The 26,427-nt window shown below is 47.0% G+C and overlaps 2 protein-coding genes across 2 annotated transcripts in view; one reads left to right on the top strand and one right to left on the bottom strand.

Moving 5' to 3' along the window:
- SEPTIN10 (septin 10) overlaps nt 1-18,171 on the bottom strand; it is a 64,947-nt gene extending 46,776 nt beyond the window's left edge. The window contains 1 exon segment of the mRNA XM_070068664.2: nt 18,076-18,171. Within this exon segment, the coding sequence (XP_069924765.2) occupies nt 18,076-18,105 (30 nt within the window). The 5' untranslated portion in view covers nt 18,106-18,171.
- A 336-nt stretch (nt 18,172-18,507) lies between these two features.
- SOWAHC (sosondowah ankyrin repeat domain family member C) lies at nt 18,508-22,976 on the top strand. Its single transcript, XM_051834455.3, has one exon. The coding sequence runs from the start codon at nt 18,639-18,641 to the stop codon at nt 20,349-20,351; it is 1,713 nt and encodes a 570-aa protein (XP_051690415.2). The 5' UTR covers nt 18,508-18,638; the 3' UTR covers nt 20,352-22,976.
- Nucleotides 22,977-26,427: the final 3,451 nt, after the last annotated feature.

Genomic DNA, 26,427 nt, shown 5'->3' with positions numbered 1-26,427 from the left:
CTAGAAGATGAGAGGGAGAAGGGGAGGCACAGCCTCAGGGCTTCTTGAGTCCAGTGGTCATGAAGTTAACAAGTGGGACTTCTCTCTGTCATATTTAGCTGTGACCGCCACAGAACGGAGTCCAGGGACCATCAGCTTCCTCAGGTGTGGTGCTATGCCAAGAGAAAACAAGGAAGAAAGAGAGCGAGCTCTTGGGACATGCAAGGAAATGACTGCAATGGTTACAATAATGGATAAAAGCTGGGTGTGATGGGCTAAGTCGCCACCTGAAATGCTAGCAACCCATACGGGTGCTAGTTCAAGTCCCAGCTGCTCTGCTTCAGATCCAGCTCCCTGCTAACGAACCTGGGAAGGCAGCGGGTCTCTCTTGTGCATACCCTGGTGAAGATGCCTGCACATATCAACATGAAGGTACTGAGCAGGAAACTGGACAAAGCTGAGATTGTAGAAATATCTGGACAGAAGGTACAAATTTCTTAATCCGAGAGGCAGAGAGACAGAGGAAAGAGAGCTCCCATCTGCTAGCCTACCCCTTAAAGGCCCACGATGGCAGCTCCATGGCGGATGCACCATGCACCTACATGGGAGACCTGAAAGAAGTTCCTGGCTCCTGGCTTCAGCATGGCCCAGTTCTGGCCATTGTGGCTATTTCAGGAGTGAACCAGCAGATGGACCATCTCTCTCTCTCTCCCTCTCTCTGTCACTATGCCTTTCAAATAAATCTAAAAAAAAGCTGAGCTAAAACCAAAGAGGACGTGAAGGATGTTAAGGAAAAGGCAGTAACATCCATACACTGGGCCAGGGACATGGGGTCTGGGGCTGGTAAGGGAGTACACAGGCAAGGCAGGAGGGGTGTGAGAGAGGAATGCCTGAAACTGGGATAAGGGAACTGCAGTTACTGGTAATGACAAGGTCAGGTATTGACAAGAGTGAGTGGCTAGGCCGGCACCGCGGCTCACTAGGCTAATCCTCCACCTAGCGGCGCCGGCACACCGGGTTCTAGTCCCGGTCAGGGCGCCGGATTCTGTCCCGGTTGCTCCCCTTCCAGGCCAGCTCTCTGCTGTGGCCCGGGAGTGCAGTGGAGGATGGCCCAAGTGCTTGGGCCCTGCACCCCATGGGAGACCAGGATAAGCACCTGGCTCCTGCCTTCGGATCAGCACGGTGCGCCGGCCGCAGCGGCCATTGGGGGCTGAACCAACGGAAAAGGAAGACCTTTCTCTGTGTGTCTCTCTCTCTCACTATCCACTCTGCCTGCCCCCCCCCCCAAAAAAAAAGAGTGAGTGGCTAAAAGAGCACAGAAAGGACAAGAATATGGAAGGGGAGGAGGTCAAAAAAATGAGAAAGCAAGTGCTGTGGTTGGAGTATGATTTAGTCCCCAAACTCATGCAGGAGTTTCCACTCCAAAGATGTAAGTTAATGGTACCAAGATGGTGGAAATTTAATCCAACAATGAATTGGGGCCTCTGGAAAGTGATCAAGATTGTGTCATCATCGTGGCGCCCCCACGATTGAGTCTTGATGGCTTTTACAAGGGGAGGAAGGCAGACACCACAGATCAACAAGAACACACAGGTACACATGCTCCCTGTCTCTTGCCTTTGCCACCCCAGGACTCTCCCAGCAACAGTATCAGATCAGTTGGCTATTAACTAAAATACCCGAGAGAGGTTCTCAGGAAGGAACGGGGTTCATTCTGGCTCATGATTTTGGAGGTTCGCAGTCCAAGTTTCGGCAGTACAATCAGACTGGTATCTAATGAGGGCAAAGGGATGATGGAACACATGGCAAGTCAGGAAGCAGAGAAAATCTAGGTTGAACTTGGCTTAAATAACCAACCCTCTCATGAGAGCTACCTTATGAAAGCATATCCCAATGACCTAAAGACATCCCCTGAACCTACCTCCTACAGGTCATAATTAGATTGTCTCGACTCTTAATTCATTAGCCCTTAACATAAAACTTTGGGGACAAGGCCCTAATACATAGACATGTGAATGATACAAAGTATTATCCCAACTATAACAAAGCCATCACAAGAGGCCAAACCCACAGGACCTGCCCAATCTCTGATTCTGAACCTCCACAACGGGAGCCAAACAGACCTCACTTCTTTTCATTTTGAAGTTACCCTGCTTCAAGTATTTCCTTACAGTGACGAAAAGCTGACTACTAAATCAGGTGACTGAGAGGTGATCTATGTGGATACTGAAATCACCAGAATTCTGGCAGGTCTAATGCTACAGAAATCCAGGGAGCCAGCAAGCCAAACCCTCAATACAGAGGAGGTGGGATGTCAGAAATGACCTCAACAGAGAGAGGCGGTGAGAATACTGAGAACAGGTGAGGTGGTGAGAACAGCTAAGATTTAGACAATGATCTCGAAGTGACACTGAGGAGTGTGGTGGTCAACTGGTCTACGTTCTGTGCTACAAGTAGAGGGTATTAGGGACACTAAGTTTGAAACATGGATCCTACATATCCCCTCTGGGAAGAGATCAGCCAGTGTGAAAACTAGCCAAATATTTCTGTATTCTGACTGAAATCACAAATACATAAGGAGGTCTGATCCACAAAAAGCAGTGGACAAAATCTTCCAGTAAGTGACGGAATATGACACAGGTAGTAAGTAATTGAATACTCCTGCAATTATCCTTCCTGCATCCACAGTTACAAATGCTGACTTGGATGATACTCTGTTCCCTCCGAGGCAATCCTTTTGCCTCACCAAGGCCCAACAGGATTTGACCCTCTCTATACCTGCAGCTTCACTTGGTTCCTAACAGCCTTTTTTGGGGACATATTTTAGACATGCCAATGCTCTACCCTACCCTAGGCCCTTTGCAACTGCCATTCCCTTTGCCTAGATGCCTCTTCACTTTTGTCCCATAAAAAGTTCCTCCTCTCAAGGGGAATGTTAGAGTGAACAGGAGCAGTTAAGTAAGTGCATGTGTTGTGAAAGACAGAATAACAGGATAGAGCACAAAGGGGCAGCTGGGGGTTGGTAGATTTTCAACAAAGACCCAAAACATTCAACAGCAGTCTTCTTAAATACTGATACAGTCACAATTAAGACTCCAACAAAACAAAACAAAAACAAAACTCAATTCATAACACACAATATTCACAAAGGTTAACTGAAAGGATCACAGATCTAAAAATTTTTAGAAGAAAGGTTGTATAAAATCTTGTGATCTAGGGTTAAGCAAAAAACTTCTTGGGTCTAATGCCGTAAGTATGACCTATAAATGAAAAAGTGATAAACTGGATTTAAGTTTAAAGAACGCCTGCTCTCCAAATGATACTAAGAGAATGAAGAGATAAAACATGGACTGGGTTAAAACACTTGTACATCATTTGCCTTATAAAAGACTTACATAAGAAATATTTTTTAAAAGTTGCCTAACTCAATAATTAGACAGTAACCCAATCAAAACCTGGGGAAAGGAGTGTGTGCTTAGCCTAAGGTTAAAATGTGCGTCCACAACCCCTATCAGAGTACCTGGGTTTAACCCCTGCTTCAGTTCCTAACTCTCGCTTCCTGCCAGCGCAGCCCCTGGGAACCAGTGCAGCAGTAGATGGCTCCAGTGGGCTAAACTACTACTGTGGGAAACCTGATGGAGTTCCCAGCTCCCAGTCTCAGCTATGCCTGTGTTGGGGGCATCTGGGGAGTGAACCAGCAGATGGGATTTTTTTCACTGGGAAAATATTTGAACTGACACTTCACCAAATAACCACAATACAAGGTGCTCAACAGCATTAATCATTAGAAAAATGCAAACTAAAACCACAATGAGACATCACTATATACCTATCAGAACAACTACAGAACAAAAAAACTGACAGTATCAGGTACTGACAAAGATGCAGAGCAACTCAAAGACTCATACACTACTGGGAAAATGCAAAATGATACAATTTTGGAAAAACCATTTGGCAGTTTCTTATCCAGTTACACATACACTCACTGCACTACTTGGCAACCCCACTACTAGAAACTGACCCAAGTGAGATGAAAATGTACATACGCGTAACAATCTGTATGTGAATGTGCATATACGTGAATTTCATTCATTACTGTCAAAACCTGGAGTCAGTCCAAGTGTCTGTTAAGTGAAGGGTAAGTCAACTGCACTGTGGCATGCGCATATTCGTATGATGGAACAGTACTCACCAATGAAAGGAACACGCAAACACACAGGTGAATCTCAAGAGCATGACATTTAGCAAAAGAAGCCAGCTCAGAGGTTACAGTGATTCTCCACGTGACACTCTGCCACAGGCAAGCAGGGGCAGAAAATTGGTCAGTGGTAGTGAGGAGAGAGTTGGGAAGAGAGACGGACTACAAAAAAGCACCAGGGAATCGGGGCAGTGATGAAACTGGTCGACTGCTTGACTGTAGTTACACAACTGTATGCTCGCATCAACTCAGAACTCCATTTTTTAGAAAAGTTAATTCATAAATACATCACAGGGTGTTTCGTCTAGTGGCTAAGACACTCACGTCGCACATTAGAGCACCTGGGTTGGAGCCCTGGCTGCCTTCCCTATTCCAGCTTCCTGCTAATGCTAATGCAGGGAGCAGCAGGTGGTGGTTCCGGTGGATGAGTCCCTGCCACCCACGTGGGAGACCTGAACTGCGTTCCTGGCTCACAGATTTGGTCTGACCCCGCCCTGAGCACTGCAGGCATCTGGGGAGTGAACCAATGGATGGAAGCTCGCTCTCTCTCTCTCCCGGACTCAAAAATAAAATAAACTTTGGGAAATTTTAAGTGTTGTTAAAAAAATTCTGTCTATTAGGTAAGTAATCAAGGCAGTAGCTATCAAAAACAAATTAAAATATTTGAGGGTAAACTAAATGATTAATAGAACCATTTGTAAATGACAACAAAAGAGAATATGCAACAAAATATGCAAATACAAGACAAAATTAAAATGTTTTCTCTAACTGTTGAAAAGCTATGCTATGATCTCTTGGCTGCCAGTGCTACGTGGAAGCTATCAATTTTAATGCTTCTCACACAAAAGAATCTCTGTGTCTACAGGACAAGCAGCCTATCGTCCACTACAACAGACCACTCCTAGAAAGCCTCTCAATGGCCCATGTGTCACAGTGGGGCAGAGTTAACATGACATCAGCATCAACGTATGGCTTAAGAAGGTTGTTAGAATGAACCGCCTATGGCGGCAACAGATGCAAGACGCTGGAACACTAAGGAACTGCTACAGGCGGGAGAGCCTGGGGCGAGGAGCACAATGACAGCACGAACCAAACAAGAGACATTATGTTCAACCAAATGTGACGAAGTTGACTCTCATCCAAATGAAAGAGATAGCAGTGGTGACTCAGCGCATGGGTCGGGAGGGTAAAATGTGATACTGCACGTAAAGGACTTGCCACAGCGAACGCACTTAAGCGTCCAGTAGCATTTAGAGCCTACACAGCCTGGATGTGCTGCCCCCGTCCACAAAGGCGTTCTCAATCAGAGCAGTATTACCCTGCCCCTTGAAGGGGGAAGAAACCGGTTCTCGGTGGATGAAAAATAATCACGTGCTTGTGGCTCCCCAAAGCTCAGTCTTATCTGAAAAAAAGCTTAGGATCAATTTGTCCCTGAGATATCAAATCCATCAACTGCAATCAACTTCCACAGCTCACACTGAAATTTTAAACTTTTAGTGGTTTTATTTTTGAGAAAATTTTCATCTCTCCCAACAGATAGACACTTATTTCAAGACATACTGCATCCTATGCTTGTCAGTGTTCCAAACTCTGCTGCCTACTTTGTAATGTGTAGTTTCAGGGGCTGTGTATAACATTTAACCTGTTTAAACCTTGATTTCCAACATGCTGAGGTTAACCAAAACGATCCTAATTTCCCTTCTGTGTCAGCTCTTGGTGTGCATGCCTAGAACAAGGGGCTCTATTATAGCACAATAGAGCAGGTATTGTGGCACAGCAGGTTAAGCCACTGCTTGCGACATAAGCATCCCATGTTAGATTCAGCTTCCTGCTCATGCAACCGGAGAGACAGCCGGCTATGACCTAAGGATTTGGGTTCCTGCCCACCATGTGGGAGACCGGATGGAGGTCCAGTCTCTTGGCACCAGCCTGGTATACCCCTGGCTGTTGTGAGCTTTTGGGGCATGAACCAGTGGATGGAAGATATTTCCTTGTCTGTTTCTCTCTCCATTGCTCTGCCTTTCAAGAAAATGAAAATAAACAATAAAAAAAGGGCAAAGTACAAGACTATGAAAAGAGTTTGTCAAAGTATGTTCAATTCATACTTGATTGAATATATGCAGTGTGACGGATTTAGAAACAATATTTTCAATTCCATTTTACTGCAAATTATCATAACAATTTCCTGTTAACAATATGATGTTTTGACTTTTGGTTTTAGTATAAACATCCAGGGACAAATTCTTCAATTGAATATATGTGAGAGACCCAGATTGTATTCTTTAGTACTGAATTCTTCCCATCTGGAAAAACTTAAAAATCAAATTAATTATTTGGGAAGCTAATTTAGTTAACATTGATCAGATCTGTTATTAACTAATTAAGTTTGCTTTAAATTTTTCTTTTTCAAAAATGTAAAAGGATTGGAAAATACTGCTCCAGATCAGTAGGAGATAATCATTTGGAAAAAAAAAATATTTTTTTTTTGGACAGGCAGAGTGGACAGTGAGAGAGAGAGAGACAGAGAGAAAGGTCTTCCTTTTGCTGTTGATTCACCCTCCAATGGCTGCCACGGCTGGCGCGCTGCGGCCGGTGCACCGTGCTGATCCGAAGGCAGAAGCCAGGTGCTTCTCCTGGTCTCCCATGGGGTGCAGGGCCCAAGCTTGGGCCATCCTCCACTGCACTCCCTGGCCACAGTAGAGAGCTGGCCTGGAAGAGGAGCAACCGGGACAGAATCCGGCGCCCCGACCGGGACTAGAACCCAGTGTGCCGGCGCCGCTAGGTGGAGGATTAGCCTATTGAGCAGTGGCGCCGGCCTGAAATTTTTCTTAAGATTTGCTTTATTTATTTGAAAAGCAGAGTTACAGAGAGAGAGGAAGAGACAGATATTCCATCCACTGGTTCACTCTTCAAATGGCAACAATAGTCAGGGCTGGGTCAGATTCAAGCAAGGAGCCAGGAGACCTAGAGGTCTCCCACATGGGTACAGGGGCCCAAGCACTTGGGCCATCTTCTACTACCATCCCAGGCATATTAGCAAGCAGCTGGATGGGAAATGCAGCATATGGGATGCTGGCATCACAGGCAGCAGCTTAACCCGCTACACCACAGCTAAGGCTGCCATTTGGGTATGTCCAACATCACTTGTGGGCCATACAAAATCATCAACTTAAAAATTAGCCTGCTATATATTTATTTACTTATTTTAAAGATTATTTATTTGAGGCTGGCGCCGCAGCTCACTTGGCTAATCTTCCTCCTGTGGCGCCGGCACCCCAGGTTCTAGTCCCAGTTGGGGCGCCGGTTCTGTCCTGGTTGCTCCTCTTCCAGTCCAGCTCTCTGCTATGGCCCAGGAAGGCAGTGGAGGATGGACCAAGTCCTTGGGCCCTGCACCTGGCTCCTGGCTTTGGATCAGCACAGTGCGCCAGCTGTGGTGGTCATTTGGGGGGTGAACCAATGGAAGGAAGACCTTTCTCTCCTTCTCTATCTCACTGTTTAACTCTGCCTATCAAAAAACAACAACAACAAAACCAGATTATTTATTTGGAAGGCAGAGTTTTAGAGAGGGAGGAGAAACAGAGAGGTCTTCCATTGCTGGTTCACTCCCCAAAGGGCCACAACAGCTGGGACTGGGCCAGGCCAAAGCCAGAAGCCAGGAACCCCATTGAAATCTCCCACATGGGTGGCAGGGGCCCAAGCACTTGGGCCAGCTTCCTCCGCTTTCTTGAAAGGTCAGCTACAGATTTACTAAATTTCAAGTCCCACTTACGGTTGCCTTGGCAGGGCCAGATCAAATAGTTTCAGTGGCCTATACAGCCCATAGGCTGGACTTTCCCACCCTTGCTCTAGAAAAACCCTGAAACAAACAAAATTGCATTGAGTCTTTTCCCACCTCCTTTTTGTAGCCCTTCTTACCCACTGAGCCTCACCTAGCACTGCCCTAAATCAGAACTCCTATCTGTGTTCCCCCAGTGTCATCAGGGTTTGGAAAGTGATGCACTGGCTAACCTGCAAGATATCTACACTTTTACAGAGGAGGAAAGACTTCATAAAGTGGATCTCACGCAGTGTACATGGGAAAATGCTGACGATTACACTGGAAGTGAGGATAACTGAATGTGTATTTATGGAGCCCTGAATCACTGTCCAGCAATCTGTTCATGAGGACATGTGCTTATCCATACATCTAGGACAACCTTTGCCAACAACTCCTCCTAAAACAAAGCTTCTTTATAGTAAAAGCATCTTTTTATATTAATTTTCAAAAACCAAGTAATTCTGACCTTAATTCATAGCTCAAAGTCATGTTTCTGCTAAACAAAACACACACAGTGCCAACAACTCACAAAACAGCTAGGACAAGTTATCAACATACTCTCTGCCTAGTATGTCACTACTCACGACCTCTTTCTATGTATCACACTCCCTAACTAGAACACAAGGACTCCTTACTATCTCCATAAATAGGACCTACACAGAGTACAGCACACAACCCACCAGGTTCTCCAGAGGGGATGTAATGGGTATCAGAGAAGATATGTCCCCACCCATTCTCCTGCCCTGTGACTCGGCTGCAGGAAACTGACTTTGGAGGAAGTGGGGAGCCTGCTGTCACAGGCGCAGACCGGCGAAGCAAACCAGTACGGCATCCACTGGGCCTCTCCCTGCACTCACGTCTTCTTCCCCCAGCTTGAGTCCCTTCTTATTACTCATGATGTATATTTTATTGTTTCACCTTATGCCACCATCTTCATGTGCATTTAAATTATATTACTCAAGTCTGACATCCCAGAGAATCACCCTATGCCTCCTATATGATTTCTACTTCTGGCAATAAACCTTTCTGGAACATATCCTTCGTGAACGAGCTGTATGATTACTGTGCAATCTCTATGAAGCGGCCATATATTTTATATCTGCCAGTTATCTCAGAGGTAGGTATCAAAATAATTAGGATTCTTAAAATGGATAAAGACTTGTGTAGCCTTAAATGGAAAGGGATGAGAGGGTCTGTCTTATGCCTCGCCATGTCCCTACTTCACAAAACACAAGCCCCCACTTCCTCTTACTACAGCCTCCAAGAACCTCCCCTTCTAACAGAAAGAAGCAGGAGTAGGATTCCAAAGCCTGGCTTCACTTCCCCCCAGCTCCATTTCCATCTATGGCGGCATTTCAAAAGCCTTTCCCATTCTCCCTTTCTTTCCTATGATCAATACTAGATTCACTTTCAAAATCCTTCCCCACTAGTACATACATTCCATAACTGGAAATCTTTTAGTGTCTGAAAAAGTATAATGAAATACACCTGTGGGGCCGGCGCTGTGGCGCAGCAGGTTAACATCCCGGCCTGAAGTGTGGCATCCCATATGGGTGCCGGTTCTAGTCCCGGCTGCTCCACATCCAGTCCAGCTCTCTGCTATGGCCTGGGAAAGCAGCAGAAGGTGGCCGAAGCCCTTGGGCCCCTGCACCCGCGTGGGAGACCTGGAAGAAGCTCCTGGCCCCTGGCTTCAGATCAGCGCAGCTCCGGCCATCGCAGCCAATTGGGGAATGAACCAGTGGATGGAAGACCTCTTTCTCTCTTTCTCTCTCTCTCTCTCTCTCTCCCCCCCCTCTCTGTGTAACTCTTTCAAATAAATAAATCTAAAAAAAAAAAAAGAAAAGAAAAGAAAGAAATAGACTTGCAATTCTAGAACTCACAGTACAGTGAGTTAATGGTTATTGTCCTGAGAGTATGCCAGTTGTGCTCTGGAAATAAAAACCTCAGTACATGGTCTGAGCATACGTGGTACTTGGAAAACAGAGCACACTGTTCCAGAGTATTCAGGACTTAAGACTAATGGGGTAAAATTTTATAATTTGTTTATATTTTAAAATTTACTTTCACTTTATTTGAAAGGCAGAGAGATAAACAGAGATAGATCTTCCATCCACTGGTTCACTCCTCAAATGCCTGCAACAGCCAGGGCTGCACCAGGCCAAAGCCAGGAGCCCAGAACTCAACTGTGACCTCCCACTTGCATGGCAGGAACCCAATATTAAGCCACCCTCACCTGCCTCCCGGGCGTGCATCAGCAGGAAGCTGGAGCAGAAGCTGAACATCCAAACCTAGGTAAAACTCTAATCACCTAGCTCCATCTGTCTATGACAGTAAGATTTGTAAGTTACCAGAAGAAACTGGCACATCTAATATGACAGGTAAATACAAATAGATACACAAAATAAACAGGGAAAAACAGCCTGCCAAAATATAACTCTGAATTTTAAGATTACAGAACAAAAATTCACCATCAAAATATGTTCTGAAATTAATCTATGATGTAATGAACTTTGGCTTCTATTGTATCTCAACTGATTCAGTTAAATCCTCACTGACAAAACTCTGGATTGCTTGAGAAACACAAAGAAAACAGCTAATTTCAAATAAGTATATATATTTAGCTGCCAAAAATATAATTTCAAAGAGAAAAAATTTTGGAGCAAAAGATACATATTTATTAAAGGTAATGCTAACAGGCCGGCGCCGCGGCTCACTAGGCTAATCCTCCGCCTTGTGGCACCGGCACACCGGGTTCTAGTTCCAGGAGGGGCACCAGATTCTGTCCCGGTTGCCCCTCTTCCAGGCCAGCTCTCTACTGTGGCCCGGGAGTGCAGTGGAGGATAGTGCTTGGGCCCTGCACCCCATGGGAGACCAGGAGAAGTACCTGGCTCCTGCCATCGGATCAGCACAGTGCACCGGCCGTGGCGGCCATTGGAGGGTGAACCAACGGCAAAGGAAGACCTTTCTCTCTGTCTCTCTCTCACTGTCCACTCTGCCTGTCAAAAATTAAAAAAAAAAAAAAAAAAAAAAAAAAAGGTAATGCTAACAAAGCATAAGGGCTTTATCCCAGGATACTAAATCACGACATTTGTTTTTATGGTTTTTAAAAATGAGAGCGTTAAATCTTCTAGTTATGTTTTTAAGACTACAGAGAGAGAAAGAAAGATATGATTTCTATCTCCATAATCTTCAAATCAGTGGTAGATAACAAATCCTAAGAGATGTTAAGTAAATTTTTAAAGTAAAGCATCCTCTAAATCAAACTTCCTATCAGAAGTAATCAGAAGACAGTGTAAGAAATCTGTCCCTGGGAAATCTGAGACGTAAGTATTTTGTAATGGGAACACGTGGTCAATAGATCTTCTTGAAGAGAGGAAATCTACCATAGATTAGGATATAAAAGCGTAAGACCACCATTCTCCTGGTCTCTCACACAACGAGATAAACCAATCTATCAGTCAACTGACTGATACAAACACTAAGCATCGGGCACTACGTTATGATGAAAATCTGTCTGAAAATACCCCAGTTCAGACTGGGGAAAGTGGAGCTTCATTGGAACACAAAGGTAGACCAACAAACAGCTCCTGACTGCCTGTGAGCACTCATAATTTATCTGTCTGACATTCAGCAAGAATAAAATCCAAAGTGAACAGTTTCCATATAAAAAACAATCAACACCTGTCCTCAAAGACATGATGGTGCCTATAGAGGATACAAAGAGTAACAAAGGTTGCTCTTCCTGAAGACAGATTACTTAATTGAAAAGAGGAAAATAAATGCAAGGCTCACTAAAATGACTTATGCAAAAAGTTAAGTAACAATACAAAACTTAAATCAGGAGCTACTGCAGGGTAGCATATGAGTAAGTGTCAAATGAGCTGTAGACAGGTAATGGAGGCTGGGGTTCCCTGGGAAAGCTTCAGGGGAGGTGGGTGGAGACTGGGTCTTTCATCACACTATAATAAGTACAGGACTTCCAGAGGCAGAGAGGGGGAATACACACAGGCACAGAGGTGCTAATTAACTCCAGGACATGAAAGGAAAGAATTAAGAATCCCAACTTCAAGACAGAAAGTAAAACAAATGAGAAAAGATTCAAAAATCATCCTCACTCACTTAAAAATAACCAAAAAGGAAAGAGAAAAAGAGTCTGGCAGCATTGCAGATATCAGGAAATGACAAGTGTGGCTAACAGCTGCAAAGATTTGGATATAACTTAAGAGGAATTTAAAAGGTGCAGGTAATCTGAAGAAGGGAGTCACAGGTCATCGGTGGATTGCACTCAACATTATTTTAAGATCCACTATCACAGCCGGCAATAAATAATTACATGGTCAAGATCACCTGAATCAACATGCACGCAATTAACAGTCGGGGCACTCTGGAGATAATGAAGACCAAATGGTACAGAGTAGATATCACCATCAACAGTTGTGATTCCTTGAGCAAAACACTAAACCTCGATAAGTTTTCATGTCCTCTTCTATTTTAAAAAACTGTTAAAAGTTCCACGTGAGGTGTGGGCTTTGTGGTGTAATGGGTTAAGATGCTGCTTATGAGGTGGAGATCCAGTGTCGGAGTGCCAACAACTTCTGGATGCTCCGCTTACCATCTAGCTTCCTGCTATGCACCTGGAAGGAAGTGGACGATGGCTCAAGTGCTTGGGACCCTGCCACCCTGGTGGGAGATCAGGATGGAGTTCCTGGCATTCACAGAGCAAAGCCCCAGCTGTTGTGGACATTCAGGGAGTGAACCAATGGATAGAAAAATCTCTCTCTCTCTCTCTCCTTTCACATGCATACATATACATACATAAACCTTTAAAATAAAAAATGTATCAAGCCAGATTTAATATCAAATTCTTTAAAAATAAAAAAAAGGTGGGGACCAGCACTGTGGCTCACTTGGTTAATCCTCTGCCTATGGTGCCAGCATCCTATATGGGCACTGGTTCTAGTCCCGGCTGCTCCTCTTCCAGGCCAGCTCTCTGCTGGGGCCCGGGAGGACAGTGGAAGATGGCCCAGGTGCTTGGGCCCTGCACCCACATGGGAGACCACAAAGAAACACCTGGCTCCTGGCTTTGGATCGGCGCAGCGCCAGCCATAGCAACCATTTGGGGAGTGAACCAACGGAAGAAAGACCTTTCTGTCTCTCTCTCTCTCACTGTCTGTAACTCTGTCAAATAAAAAAATATTTAAAAAAGAAAAAATAATAAAAAATGGTGGAATGGCAGTGGAAACAGCGTATCAGAACCTGTGGGACCCAGCCAAAGCTGAGGAAAATTTCGCACCACTAAGTGCATACATTAGAGAGGAAGAGTGTCAAGTCAACAGTCCCAGCTCCTGGGCCGAAGTCTGCGTCGCATATCAGTGCTGGGAATCCAGGCCTCCTCCCAATGTACCTGGGAGGCTGTGGGTAATGGCCCAAGTACTTGGGTTTCTGTCACCCATGTGCCAGACCTGGACAGAGTTCCTGGCACTCAGCCTCAGCCTGGCTCAGCCCCAGCTGCTGGGGGCATCAGGGAAGCAAACCAGCAGAGAGAAGACTCTGTTTCTGTTTCTCCCTCTCTATCACTTTGCCTTTCAAATAACTACATCAATTTTTTTAAAAAATTTGATCCATAAAATCATCATCATCATCTAAACTCCCTTCAAAGAACCTAAAAGAAGAAAATAAATCCAAAGCAAGCAAAGAAAAAAAAATAATGAAGGAAACAGTTCCAAAGAAAGGAAACAAAAATAAAATCAGCTATCAGGCATAGTGAAAATAGAAAAATGGAGAAAAATCAATAAAATAAAAAGCCAGTTCTTCGAAAAGATCAATGTAATTGATAAACTGCTTGCAAGACTGGCTGTGAGAAAGGCAGAAGACACAAATTATCAATATCGGGATTCAAGTGGATATAGCTATAGATCCTGAAGACATCAAGGGACAATAAAGAAACACTATGGCTCATTCACATAATTCCGCCATCTTTGAAGGAATGGATCAATTCCTCAAAAACCACAAACTACTGCAACTCAGTATGAAATAGTATGAGCAGCTTGGTAACTATTAAGGAAATTTGAATTTGTAATTTTAAAACTCAAAAAAAAAAAAAAAGCAAGCCCAGATGGTTTTGTTGAAGAATCTTACCAAACATCTACAGAGTTAACATAAATGTTTAAAAAAAAAATTTACTTATTTGAAAGGCAAAGTGACAGAGAGGAGGAGAGACGAGAGGGAGAGCGAGCGAGAGCAAGAAACATTCCCCATCCACTGGTTCATCCCCGAAATGGCTGCAATAGCCAAGACCAGGCAAGGCTGAAGCTGGGGGCCAGGAACTCCATCCAAATGGCCAAATGCCTGTGCCACCTTCCACTGCCTTCCCAAGTGCAGGAGCAGGAAGCGGAAGGAAAGTAGAGCAGCCAGGACTTGTACCGGCACTCAGACATGGGATACCAGCATCACAACACTGGTCCTAAGTGACACCAATGTCACACAATCTCTCAGAAAACAGAAGAGGAGGGCAGACATTGCTTACCATCTTATGAAGCTAGTATTACTCCTAAAAGCCTGCAGGCCATTTACCCCCAACATCAGCAACAAGGAGGTCCGTGTTCCCCAGTGTTACTGCACACGGTGCCAGGATGCAGCCAGTCTAGTCAGGCTGGGAAGAAAAGGCATACAGACTGGAAAGAAAGAAAACTGCCCCTGCTGCACATGACATGATCGTCTACACAGAAAATCTCAAGGAAACTCAGGTCTCAGAATAAATGAATAATGTAACAGGATATCAAATAAACATACAAAAATCAATATTGTGCTATTATTGAATGCAAGTAATAATATTAAAAAACAGTATCTATAGTTGCTCAAAATATTAAATACTTATATGTAAATCTAGCAAAACATATGAAGAACTTGGATGCTAAAAAGCTGTTAGACTCAAGATAATAGAGGTATCAATTCTCCCTAAATTGATCTACAAATGTAATGTAATTCCTATCAAAACTTCTAAAAGATTCATTAAATGCAGACAAAATGATTCTAAGATTCATAAGGAAAGGCAGAAATCTAGAACACCTAACAAATTTTGAAGAAAGAATTCAGTAGGGGGAATCAATCTAGCCTCTTTCAAGACTGACTACGCAGGCCAGCACTGTGGTGTAGCAGGTAAAGCCATTGCCTGCGTGCCGGCGTCCCATATGGGTGGCAGTTTGAGGCCTGGCTGCTCCACTGCTGATCCAGCTTCTGCCAATGCACCTGGCCCAGTCCTTGGGCCCCCGTGCTTGCGTGGGAGACTCTCAACAAGCGCCTGGCTTTGGCCTGGCCCAGCCGTGGACACTGCAGCCGTCTGGGGAGTGAACCAGCGATGGAAGCTCAATTTCCATCTCTGTAACTCTGCCTTTCAAATAAATAAATCTTTAAAAAAAAAAAAAGAATACAGGATTGTTCTAAACCCCTACATTTGTGCTAATTTGCTATGGCAGCCACAGAAAGGAATCTATAAGCTAAGGGTTTAAGAAACTACTATTTTTCCTAAAAGGGGCCAGCTGCTCCATTTCAGATCCAGTTCTCTGCTATGGCCTGGGAAAGCAGCCGAAGATGGCCCAAGTGCTTGGGCCCCTGCACCTGTGTGGGAGACCCAGAAGACGCTCCTGGCTCCTGAATGACCCAGTTCCAGCCATTGCAGCCATTTGGGAAGTGAACCAGCAGGCAGAAGATACCTCTCCACCTCTCTCTCTCCCTCTCTTTCTCTCTCTCTCTCTGCCTCTCTGTAACTCTGCCTTTCAAATAAATAAATAAATAAATCTTAAAAAAAAAAAAAAAGACTAGGCCGGCGCCGCGGCTCACTAGGCTAATCCTCCGCCTAGCGGCGCCGGCACACCGGCTTCTAGTCCCGGTTGGGGCGCCGGATTCTGTCCTGGTTGCCCCTCTTCCAGGCCAGCTCTCTGCTGTGGCCAGGGAGTGCAGTGGAGGATGGCCCAGGTACTTGGGCCCTGCACCCCATGGGAGACCAGGAAAAGCACCTGGCTCCTGGCTCCTGCCATCGATCAGCGCGGTGCGCAGTGCGCCAGCCGCGGCGGCCATTGGAGGGTGAACCAACGGCAAAAGAAGACCTTTCTCTCTGTCTCTCTCTGTCCACTCTGCCTGTCCAAAAAAAAAAAAAGACTGATTATAGCTATAGGACACAAGACTGCATACAATACAGAACCTAGTGATCTACCCACATAAATAGGCTCAAATGACTTTTGACAAAAGTGCAATGGATCTGGGAAAAACAGCATGGGCTAAAAAACAGCCCTTGACCTAAAATTTTCATCTTAAAGAGAAAGCAACTCCAAATGGATCACAGGCTTAAATGCAAAACATAATCTGTAAAACTTTTAGGGAAAAAAAATAACATCTTTGGGATCTAGGGTTGGGCAAAGAAGCCTTAAACTTTATACCAAATGCACAACCTGTAAAAGAGAAAAAAAATGATAAAATGAACTTGAAAATTTAAAACTTTCACCTTGCACAAGACTGTGTTGGGGCTGCAAAGACAAACTGTACATTGAGAGAAAACACTTGTAAAAAAACCATTTGTCAGAAAAAGTATCCAAGTAGGATACATAAAAAACTACATAGGAAGCATTCAAACAATCCAGTTAGAGAATGTTTTTGCTTACTGGCAAAATAGCGAAGAGACATCTCATGCAAGAGAACACTCAAATGGCACAAGAAAAGATACCACAGAATACTACTCAGTCCACTACTGATACCTGCAGCAGCCTGGATGAATCTCCTGTAACTGCCTCGAAATAACAAAACTGTAGAAATGCCAAGTAATTGCTGACGGGGAGGGCTTCTTGGGAAGGGATGAGATGAATGTGGCTACAGCGGGATCCTAGGGAGACAGAAACATCCTCTCTCCTCACTGCACCTCTGTCAACACCCTGGGTGAAGAGCACAGAGGATCTCCCCTACTGTCTCCTACAACTACCTGTGAAACCTACAGATCTCTCGAGAAACAGTTTACTCAGAATACAAAGCAAACTAAGACCAGGCTTTTTATTAAAAAAAAAAAAAAAAATCCAACATCAAAATCCCCACCCAGAGCCTATCAGCAAGCGGACAGCACCCCGCTCAGCCGCGAGCTGACTGTCCTAGGTCTGAACTGCTCCTGGAGGAGCTGCTGCAGCCAGGCCTGCGATCTGCTCCGGGTTTACACTGAGTACAACCACCGATTAAAGGAAACATTTGCAAAGACAGGGATGCACAGAGACACATTCCATCAGCCTCACCACAGCGGGGTCCCTGATCACCACAAACTCGACCCTTCGCTCCCCACGGAATCAACACGCACAGGAAATCCGAAGATGGGGGGCCGGTGCTGGGCCTTAGTGGGTTAAACCACCACCCGCTACAAGCGCATCGCATATGGGCGCACGTTCGAGTCCCAGCCGCTCCACTTCCTATCCAGCTCCCTGCCAACAGCCCAAGTGCTTTGGTCCGTGCACCCTCCGTGGGAGAAATCTGGAAAAAAGCCCGCGGCTTCCGCTGGACCTTTGAGGCCATTTGGGGAAGTCCACGGATCTGCCTCTCTTTGCAACTCCGCCTTTCAAATAAATAGCTCTTTTAAAAAGTTAAACAAGAAAAAAAAAAAAGCTGTGGCCACACTTTGAGGCTATCAAACAAGATAAACAGCCAAGAGTGACCGACCCGAAAGGTAGAAAACCCTGGACAACGTACACTCGGGACGCCGACGCGTGGGAGGGCGGGCTCCGATCCCAACGGAGGCCGCCGCCCGGACGGCCGCGCCGCCGGGAAGAGCCGGGGGAAGCCAGACCTCAGCCCGCCGGCAGTGGACGCGCGCACGGGCGGGCTCGGGCACCGCTCCGGCCGCCCAGAACCGTTACCAGGGCGGGAGCCGCGCCGCCGCTCCCCGGGGACCCCGAGGGCCGCCTCCCGGCCGCGCCCCGCTCCGGCCGGCCGCGGACGCCGGGGGTCGGGCGGGGACTCGGGAGCGCGGGTCCCGCCGGCCGGACGCGGACGGGGGTCCAGGAGGCTCCGAGGCGCCGCGCGCGCGGGGGCCGCGGCCGGCGGGACTCACCTGATGCCGCGCCACCTCGGAGGAGGCCATGGTGCCGGCGGCGGCGCACGGAGCGGGGCAGACGGCGGCCGCGGTGCAGCCCCAGAACCCGCGTCCAGGACGGAGGCGGCGGCGGGCGGCCGGGCGGGGCGCGGCGGGCGGGGCGCGGGGCGGGGCGGGTAACGGGCGGGCGGCCTCCGCGGGGCAGGGCGTGGCCAAGCGCTGGGGTAGCGGGCGCCATTGGGCGCGCGCGGAGCCCGAACGGCTCGGGAGCGCCCATGGAACTTTGTTAGAGGACTTGGGAGAGTCGGGACTGGGGGCAGGCAGGGGTGGTCGCGACGGGAGGACGCTCGGAGCGTGAGGAAGACGTTAGGTGTAAAGGCGGGAACGTGCTTGCGGACCGGAAGTGGGCGTGGCCGCCTGCCGGTGGGCGCTGTGATTGCAGCCCGCGCGGGGACCGGAAGTGGGCGTGGCGAGGGGCGTGGCGGAGAGGGGGCGTGGCCCAGTGAGGCGGTGGCGGTGTCCTGTGGTGGCCAGATCCGGAGCGGAGAGCCCGCGGAGCCCGCCAGACTCCGTGGCCCTGGATGGTCCCGCGATGCGGCCGGGCTGAGCCGCCGCCGCAGAGGAGAGCACGGCCGCGGATGGAGGGGCGGGTGTCGCCGAGCCCCGAGGCGGAGCCGGGCCCTGAGGAGGTGCTGCGTTTCCTCGCGGAGCGCGGGGGCCGGGCCCGGCATGCGGAGCTGGTGCAGCACTTCAGGGGCGCCCTGGGCGGCGAGCCCGAGCGACGCGCCCGCGCCCGCGCCCGCTTCAAGGAGTTGGTCAATGCGCTGGCGACGGTGCGCACCGATCCCGTGGATGGCACCAAGTACGTGCACCTCAAGAGGAAGCTGTGCGCTGGGGCCGCGTCCCTCGGCGGCCAGCCCCTCGTTGAGGAGACCGCCGCGCCCTCTGGGGACCCCTCCGGCTTCCAGGTGGCCGCCGCGCCCCGCGTCGAAGTGACCGCCGCGCCGGAGGTCCCCAGCAGCCCGGCCGAGCCGGAGAGCGGCGAGCTCCCCGGGGCCGCATCCCTGGAAGACCCGCCCGGCGTCCAGGCGTCCGAGGCGTCCTCCGGACAGGGCCTTGACCCCGGCCGTGGGGCGTCCCTGGCCGTCGCCCACGGGCCTGCCCAGAGCGGCGGGGCCCGGAGGAAGATCTCGCGGCGGGACGTCCAGCCGCTGTCCCGGGCGTCGGCCTCGGGGCCCAGCGAGGACCTGGAGCGCCCACTCAGCCAGAGCGAGGAGGTGGACGTGCGCGGCTCCCCTGGAGGACCCCACACCCCGCGGCCTGCCCGCCAGAGCGTCCGGGACCACGTGGCGGGCAGCTCCCCGCAGCTGAAGAGGGGCGTGTGCCCCGGGAGCGGCAGCCCCGGGGGCTCCTCGGGGACCGGGCGCAGCAGGAGCGGGGCCGACTCGGACAGCGCCTCGGTGGCCTCGTCGTCCGCGGAGGAGGAGGGCGGCGGCGGCGGCGGGGGCTCGGTGACCCTGGACCCGCTGGAGCACGCCTGGATGCTCTCAGCCTCGGACGGCAAGTGGGACAGCCTGGAAGGGCTGCTGGCCTGCGAACCTGGCCTGCTCGCCAAGCGGGACTTCATCACTGGGTTCACTTGCCTGCACTGGGCCGCCAAACACGGTCGGCAGGAGCTGCTGGCCATGCTGGTCAACTTTGCCAACAAGCACCAGCTGCCGGTGAACATCAACGCCAGGAGCAGCGGAGGCTACACCGCCCTGCACCTGGCCGCCATGCACGGGCACGTGGAGGTGGTCAAGCTGCTGGTGGGGGCCTATGACGCGGACGTGGACATCAGGGACTACAGCGGCAGGAAGGCGTCGCAGTACCTCAGTCAGAGTACCGCCGAGGAGATCCGGAGCCTGGTGGGAGCCCTGGACGACTTGGACGCCGAGAGCGCGGGCAGCGGCGGGGGTGGGCGGTGGAGGCTGTCCAAGGTGCTCCCGTCGCACCTCATCACCTACAGGCTCTCGCACGTCCTGGAGGATGGGGGCGACCACCACCACCACCATCACCACCTGACTGAGGGCTGGGCTGGAGGCAAAGCGAAGGATCCGGGTCGCAAAGCCTCCAGTGCGCGGATAAAACCCAGGCTCAACAAAATCCGCTTCCGAACCCAGATCATCCACACCACGCCGTCTTTCAGGGACCCAGAGCAGCCGCTGGAGGAAGGCGAGGAGGAGGAGGAACGGCCTCTGAAGGGTCACTCTTCCTCCTTCAAGTTGAGACCGAAGTCCAATGTATTTGGGTAAAAATCATTGCTTTCAGGAAGGCTGAGGTGTGTTTGTCTTACAAAGAGTGGAATACTGTGTGTGGATAAGGAATGAGGCAGGAGGTCCTGAGGCTGGAATGGTGCATTCTCCAGGGACTGGAGTTCCCTTGGGGCCCGACTCGGAGAAGTGGAGTCACCGCTGGGACCCGTGCCTGTTCCCCACCCCTTCCCCCAGGAGTCCCTGTTTCTGAGGACCTGATGTATTTGAATTAGGGCGACAGCTGATAACTGAGGGTCCCTTTGCTTTAACCGTTCCTGGATGCCATGCAGAGTAAGGACTATTGCACTTCTTCTATGTATTTTTTTTTACAGTGGTTACTCTTTCAAAAGCAACAAAAACAACAAAAAATGGGAATTGTAATGAAACAGGTAGTGTTTGTAAGTGTGAACTACTTGTGGCCCTGTTTTTTTCACTGATTGCATTTGGTCTGTAAGGTACTACTGAGGGTCAGGTCAGAGCTGAACTGCAAGAATACTAGAGAATAGTGTGATGAAGCATAGGAGTTCTGTCAGTATCCTGCTTGTATTATGAGTAGCAGGTCAGGGACTTTTAACAAGCAGCTTCCGTTTTAATCACTGACCTAAAAGAAGCAGGCAACAGTTCACTCTAGAGTTAATCTGTAATGTGGTTTCCAACCCTCTGACATCACCACACTCAGTATTAAGGCACGTTATTAATGATTACACACATTTCTACTTTAGAAGTGTACTTAGCAGCCTAAGGTACTTTTAATCATTCTGATTCTCACTAACTTGTTTTGCTATTGTAAAAGTCTAAATTTGCTGGTGTTTTTATCCTGGGGATCATATAACATTGGTTCTATCTGGCACAACCATATTTAATGGTGCTTGGGTCCACATTACCTGCAGAAACCATGTCTGGTTGAGACAGTTAGCAAAAATTGGCACAAATATTAGTGAGCCTATGCTTCTGTGAAGTAATTTTTAAATCAACTTAATGATTCTCCTATAAGAGACATTTTTAAATTTTACTAATAACATTGATAGTCTCTGTGGCTTGTAGCAACCTTTTGCAAATGTTTAAAATGCTAAATCCTATTTTCCTAGGATTCTTGGAATCTATTAGAGACCTAGGGTGTAGTAACTGAAATGCTGGGACTACCCAGTTAAAAATGGCACTTTATAAAAGGGAAGAGAAGAGATGGGCCTATTTCTATATTTCAATGCTGCTAGCTGTTGAATTGCTTTGTATGTAAATGAAATTTATATACAAATTTAAGACTTAAGTACAGTTCTTAATTATATTTCATTCATTTATGTTAGGGTGACTAGCTTTATAATTGCATTAAAGTTTAACTCATAGGCATATTAAATCTGTAACAAAGTTCAAAACAACTTTTTGGAGGACTAATTTGAACAAATCCATCTCCCTTAGGTTTTTTTGACCCTGAGATGGCTGAAACTTAAGTAGCTACAGCCTGCAGGAGAAAGGAATGAGTTGACACCTGCATGGCCGATGAACCTGTGTATGAACTGCACAGAGCTGCAGCATTTGGAGCTCTTAGACTTTTAGTTTTCCAGGTCATAGGAGTTTGTAAACAATTCATCACATCTCTCTAGATGCTAACTGAATTTCTTTAGAGATGGATGAAAAAATTCACCTGAAGTTTATAGGAACGTTCACCTGTTTGTGTACCTTTCCTTTTGTTTTAGGATTATGGAAATGGACTGTTTATTTACATTTGAGCAGGACTTTTCCTCCACACATGTGAGTGAAAAACTAGTTTTGTGTGAATTGAAAATAGTTTCCTTGAAAGTGAAAAGCAGTTATTTTTTCTGAATCTATATGTGTTACCTATTTCTAGTGCAGAATAAGCTATGACTTCCCACTGAGGAGCCCTAAATTTTATAGACATGGAAGCTAAAGTAGCTGTAAAGAGTAGACACTTCAGAACCTTCTAGAGGCTCTGTTGAGGTCAGTGTTAATCTCTTAAATATGTGTGTTACTAACTAATTGTACCAAATCTGTGATGCTAAGCCTTTAAAGACTGAATCAGCACATCACGTAACTTGCTTTTCACACTAAAGCCTTCAACTTTTCTCATAAAATAATGCTTTAAATTTTCAAAAATCATTCCTGAAAGAAACTACTTCTAGCATTCTTTCTCATTATGTCATTGTGTGCAGTAAGTGTAGCATTTTAAGCCACATAACTCTGCATTCCTCTTGTTTTTCAGTTTCCAATTGAGATGATAGAAAACAAGACTTGTGTAATTTGATATTTGTGGAGTTGTGCCTATCATTAATGGAAATACATATGCCAAGTACTTAGACGTTTATTGATAATGAAACTATGTGGCTAAAAAAAAAACCCGTGTATAAATAAATAATCCTAATAATAAAAACAAACCCGGATACATCCATGTGTTTGTTACAGGTACACTTGAAACTAGTGACTGTTTGTCACCCTTCACTTTTATGGTACGTGAATGCAGCTCACTTGTATAACTTGAAAATCTGGTACTGTTTTATTCATGCCTTCAGGTCTGAGATGCCTTGTCTCTTGTTTGTTAAATAAGTGAAAACTTGGGAGTTTGTAAAATCTGTTAAGTTCGTTTGTCAAAATAAAAGATTGACACTAGAATTTTTCTCTGAGTTGTCTAAATTTCTGTAGTCCTTTAGATTTTTTTTAAACATATACAGTGTTTTACAATTCACAAAGTGCTTTGGAAGTTTTGATTTTTTTAATCCCTTTTCTATCCCTTAAAGTTAGGAGCTTATATATCCCTGACTTGCAGATAATAATATGACAGTGGTGTTCGGAGTCCTGCAGTAAATGGCAGTTAGTAAGATCTTAAAGGTCAATGCTTTTATACAACATTATCTTTTCTACACTTCAAATTGCTGGAGTTTTGCCTAAACTGATGTGGTTTGGCACCAGTGATGGAGGAAGCAACTTGGAGAGAATGTCTGCTCCTCTACCTTTAAGAAAAAACAATCGTGCACACACCATCTCCCATTGTCCCTACCCAGACCCAAGACAGGGATGGGAAGGCCTTTTTCCCTTTTCCTCAACATCCATCAAATATTGGATATTAACTCATTTCCTCACCAAGCCTTTTCGCAAATTTCATCTCTGTCAAATGGCAGAGGGGTGTGGGAATCCTTCTCTAACTATCCACTTTATTTTCTTTTAGAGATGTCCCACTGTAATTGCTCCCAGAATTTTTGTTACCCACCTTAAAAATTTTTTTTAGTGTAACTAAAGAACTAGATATGTAGTTTGTGTTTCTAGAATGACTTATTTACTTAGAAGTACATGACTTAAAAGGATTCAATGGGGGTCTGTGTTGTGGCATAACAGGTAAAGCCACCACCTGCAAGGCCAGCATCCCATATGGGTACCAGTTTGTTCCTGGCTGCTTCACTTCCGATCCAGCTCTCTGCTAATGACCTGGGAAAAGCAGCAGATGACCCAAGTGTTTGGGTCCCTACTACCCGCATGGGAGACCTGGACAAAGCTCCTGGCTCTTCTCTCGGGCCACAGCAGAGAGCTGGACTGGAAGAGGAGCAACCGGGACAGAATCTGGCGCCCCAAGGAGGACTAGAACCCGGGGTGCCAGCGCAGCAGGCGGAGGATTAGCCTAGTGAGCCATGGAGCCGGCCACAGCTAGGGTTCTTTACAGCACTATCTGCTTTCTTCCCGTGAAAACCATCAAAACCATCTTCCCTTTATAAGTCAGTTTTATCTCAGGGGACTTCCCCTTTCTATTCATAGTCAGCCTTATCTTTTTGCATTAATATATTGGTGAGGAATAGGTGACAAGTGCCCCACCCATGCACAGTGACTGGCATGGTATACAATAAGCAGATCTTTTCATGGAAAACATTTACTACTTCATAGCATTGCATACTATGATACTTCAGCAACATGCATTCATGCTAGGAAAATACAAGTATTTTTCAACAACATGGCTCTAAAGTATCAGTCTACCACTTTCATCTGCCATTCAGCCAAAAGAACGGTGAAATGAGGTAAAATGAGCTTTATTAGGATTTTCCTTTGTAAGCGATTTAAGAGATTTTCAAAAATAAATTTGATTATAAGAAAGTTTTACCTTACAAGCTGACTCAAGTATATAAATCCTAGAAGAAAGTAACTGGTTTTACATAGTACTTTAAAAAAATCAGGGGGCTGGCGCTGTGGCACAGTGGGTTAAAGCCCCAACCTGCAACACCAGCATCCCACATGGTCACCGGTTCAGTCCCAGCAGCTCCACTTCCAATCCAGCTCTCTGCTGTGGCCTGGGAAAGCAGTAGAAGATGGCCCAAGTGCTTGGGCCCCTGCACTCACGTGGGAGACCTGGAAGAAGCTCCTGGCTCCTGGCTTCGGATCGGCAGCCAATTGGGGAGTAAACCAGCGGATGGAAGATCTTTTTCTCTCTGCCTCTCCTCTCTCTGTGTAACTCTGACTTTCAAATAAATAATTAACTTCTTAAAATTTTTTTAAAAATGTAAAAGAAAAAATTAGTTGGGGGAAACGGGAGGAGTGGCTGGCACCAAGGCATAGTCAGTTAAGTCACAGCCTGAAAAGTTGCCATCCCACATGGGCACTGGTTTGAGTCCTGGTTGCTCCACTTCCTATCCAGCTCAATGCTAAGATGCCTGGGAAAGCAGCAGAAGATGGCTTAACTGCTTGGGCCTCTGTACCTGTTACCGGAGAAATTGCAGGGTTCTTGTCTTCATGCAAGAAAGAATTCAGGCGTGAGACAGAGAGTAGTGGGAGGTAAAATAGCAAGGTTTATTAGGGAAGGGACATCCGTAAGGATGGATGGGCACCTCTCCAGACAGGGCCTGAGAGACTTGGGGGAGGGGGGTGGAGGTTACATGGTTGAGTGGAGAGATTATACCTGGCCAGACCAGGCGGGCGGCTCAGCAAGAGGCAGAGGGCTGAGCACGCTGCCAGGTTGAGGCCAGGGGTTTTTTAGGAGATGGGTCTTGCTTCCCCACCTCTGCTCCTCTTGGAACAAAGGGCTTTTTGGATGTAACTAGAAAAACTTCTATCTGAGTTTTCCCTTGAAGGTATCAGACAGGAGGAAGCCTAGCTGGGCCATCCTGAGTTTAGGGGAAGGGTGAGCAAGACCCCTGGAGAATGTCCCTGGAGCAGGGTGTTTGAAATGCAGATACTGACCTGCATCTGGGAGATTGTGGAAGATTTGTCAGGCAGAAGGGGCAGGGACCTCCACCTGGCAGGTTATCAGGTAGAAGGGGGTAGGGCAGGATGTGAATACCGGGCTGCCCCTGAAACATTGTCAGCAGAAGCATATGCTGGACATAGATGTCTTCTCTTTAGGCCTTTATGTCATGCACACATAAGCTCGTAACTGACTTCCTACCTAACATACCCATGTGGGAGACCTGAAGAAGCTGGCTTCAGCCTGACCCAGCCCTGGCCATTGTGGCCATCTGGGGAGTGAACCAGCAGATGGAAGATCTCTGTCTCTTCCTCTCTCTGTCTATGTCTCTGCCTTTCAAATAAATAAAATAAATAGGAAGGAAGGAAGCTCTCCTAGAGCAAAGTTTTAAAAAAAAAAAGTTAGCAGAGGGGCTGGTGTTGTGGCCCATGGATTAAGCTGCCCCCTGTGACACTGGCATCCCATATGAGCCCTGGTTGGAGTCCCAGCTGCTCCACTTCCAATTCTGCTCTTACTAATGCGCCTGGGAAAGCAGCAGAAGATTGCCCAAGTCCTTGGGCCCCTGCACCCACATGGGAGATCCGGATGAAGCTCCTGGCTCCTGGCTTCAGCTGGCCTAATCGAAGCCGTTGCAGCTATTTGGGGAGTGAAGCAGCAGAATAAAGATCTCTCTCTGTCTCTCCCTCTCTCTTTGTAATTCTGCCTTTCAGATAAAATAAACAAATATTTAAAAAAAAGTAGTGGAAAAATTAAAATAAGTTTATTTTGGTGCAGAAAATGTTTGAAATCCATGCATTTTTTTCATAATACACATTTTCTATGAATTTTTTGAATCTATACAAATAATTACTTACTCCATGAAACCCCGAACATCAAATGACTATGAAGTTTAGTTTAGCA

The sequence above is a fragment of the Oryctolagus cuniculus genome, chromosome 2 (assembly GCF_051225735.1).
Source record: "Oryctolagus cuniculus isolate XC-2025 breed Fujian yellow rabbit chromosome 2, ASM5122573v1, whole genome shotgun sequence".
NCBI classification, from domain to species: domain Eukaryota; kingdom Metazoa; phylum Chordata; class Mammalia; order Lagomorpha; family Leporidae; genus Oryctolagus; species Oryctolagus cuniculus.
The sequence above is the reverse complement of the archived record's forward strand: the minus strand, read 5'-3'. Positions and strand labels throughout refer to the sequence as shown.

Coding starts and splice junctions, on each gene's coding strand:
- SOWAHC (XM_051834455.3), top strand. CDS start 18,639: ATGGTCCCGCGATGCGGCCGGGCTGAGCCGCCGCCGCAGAGGAGAGCA.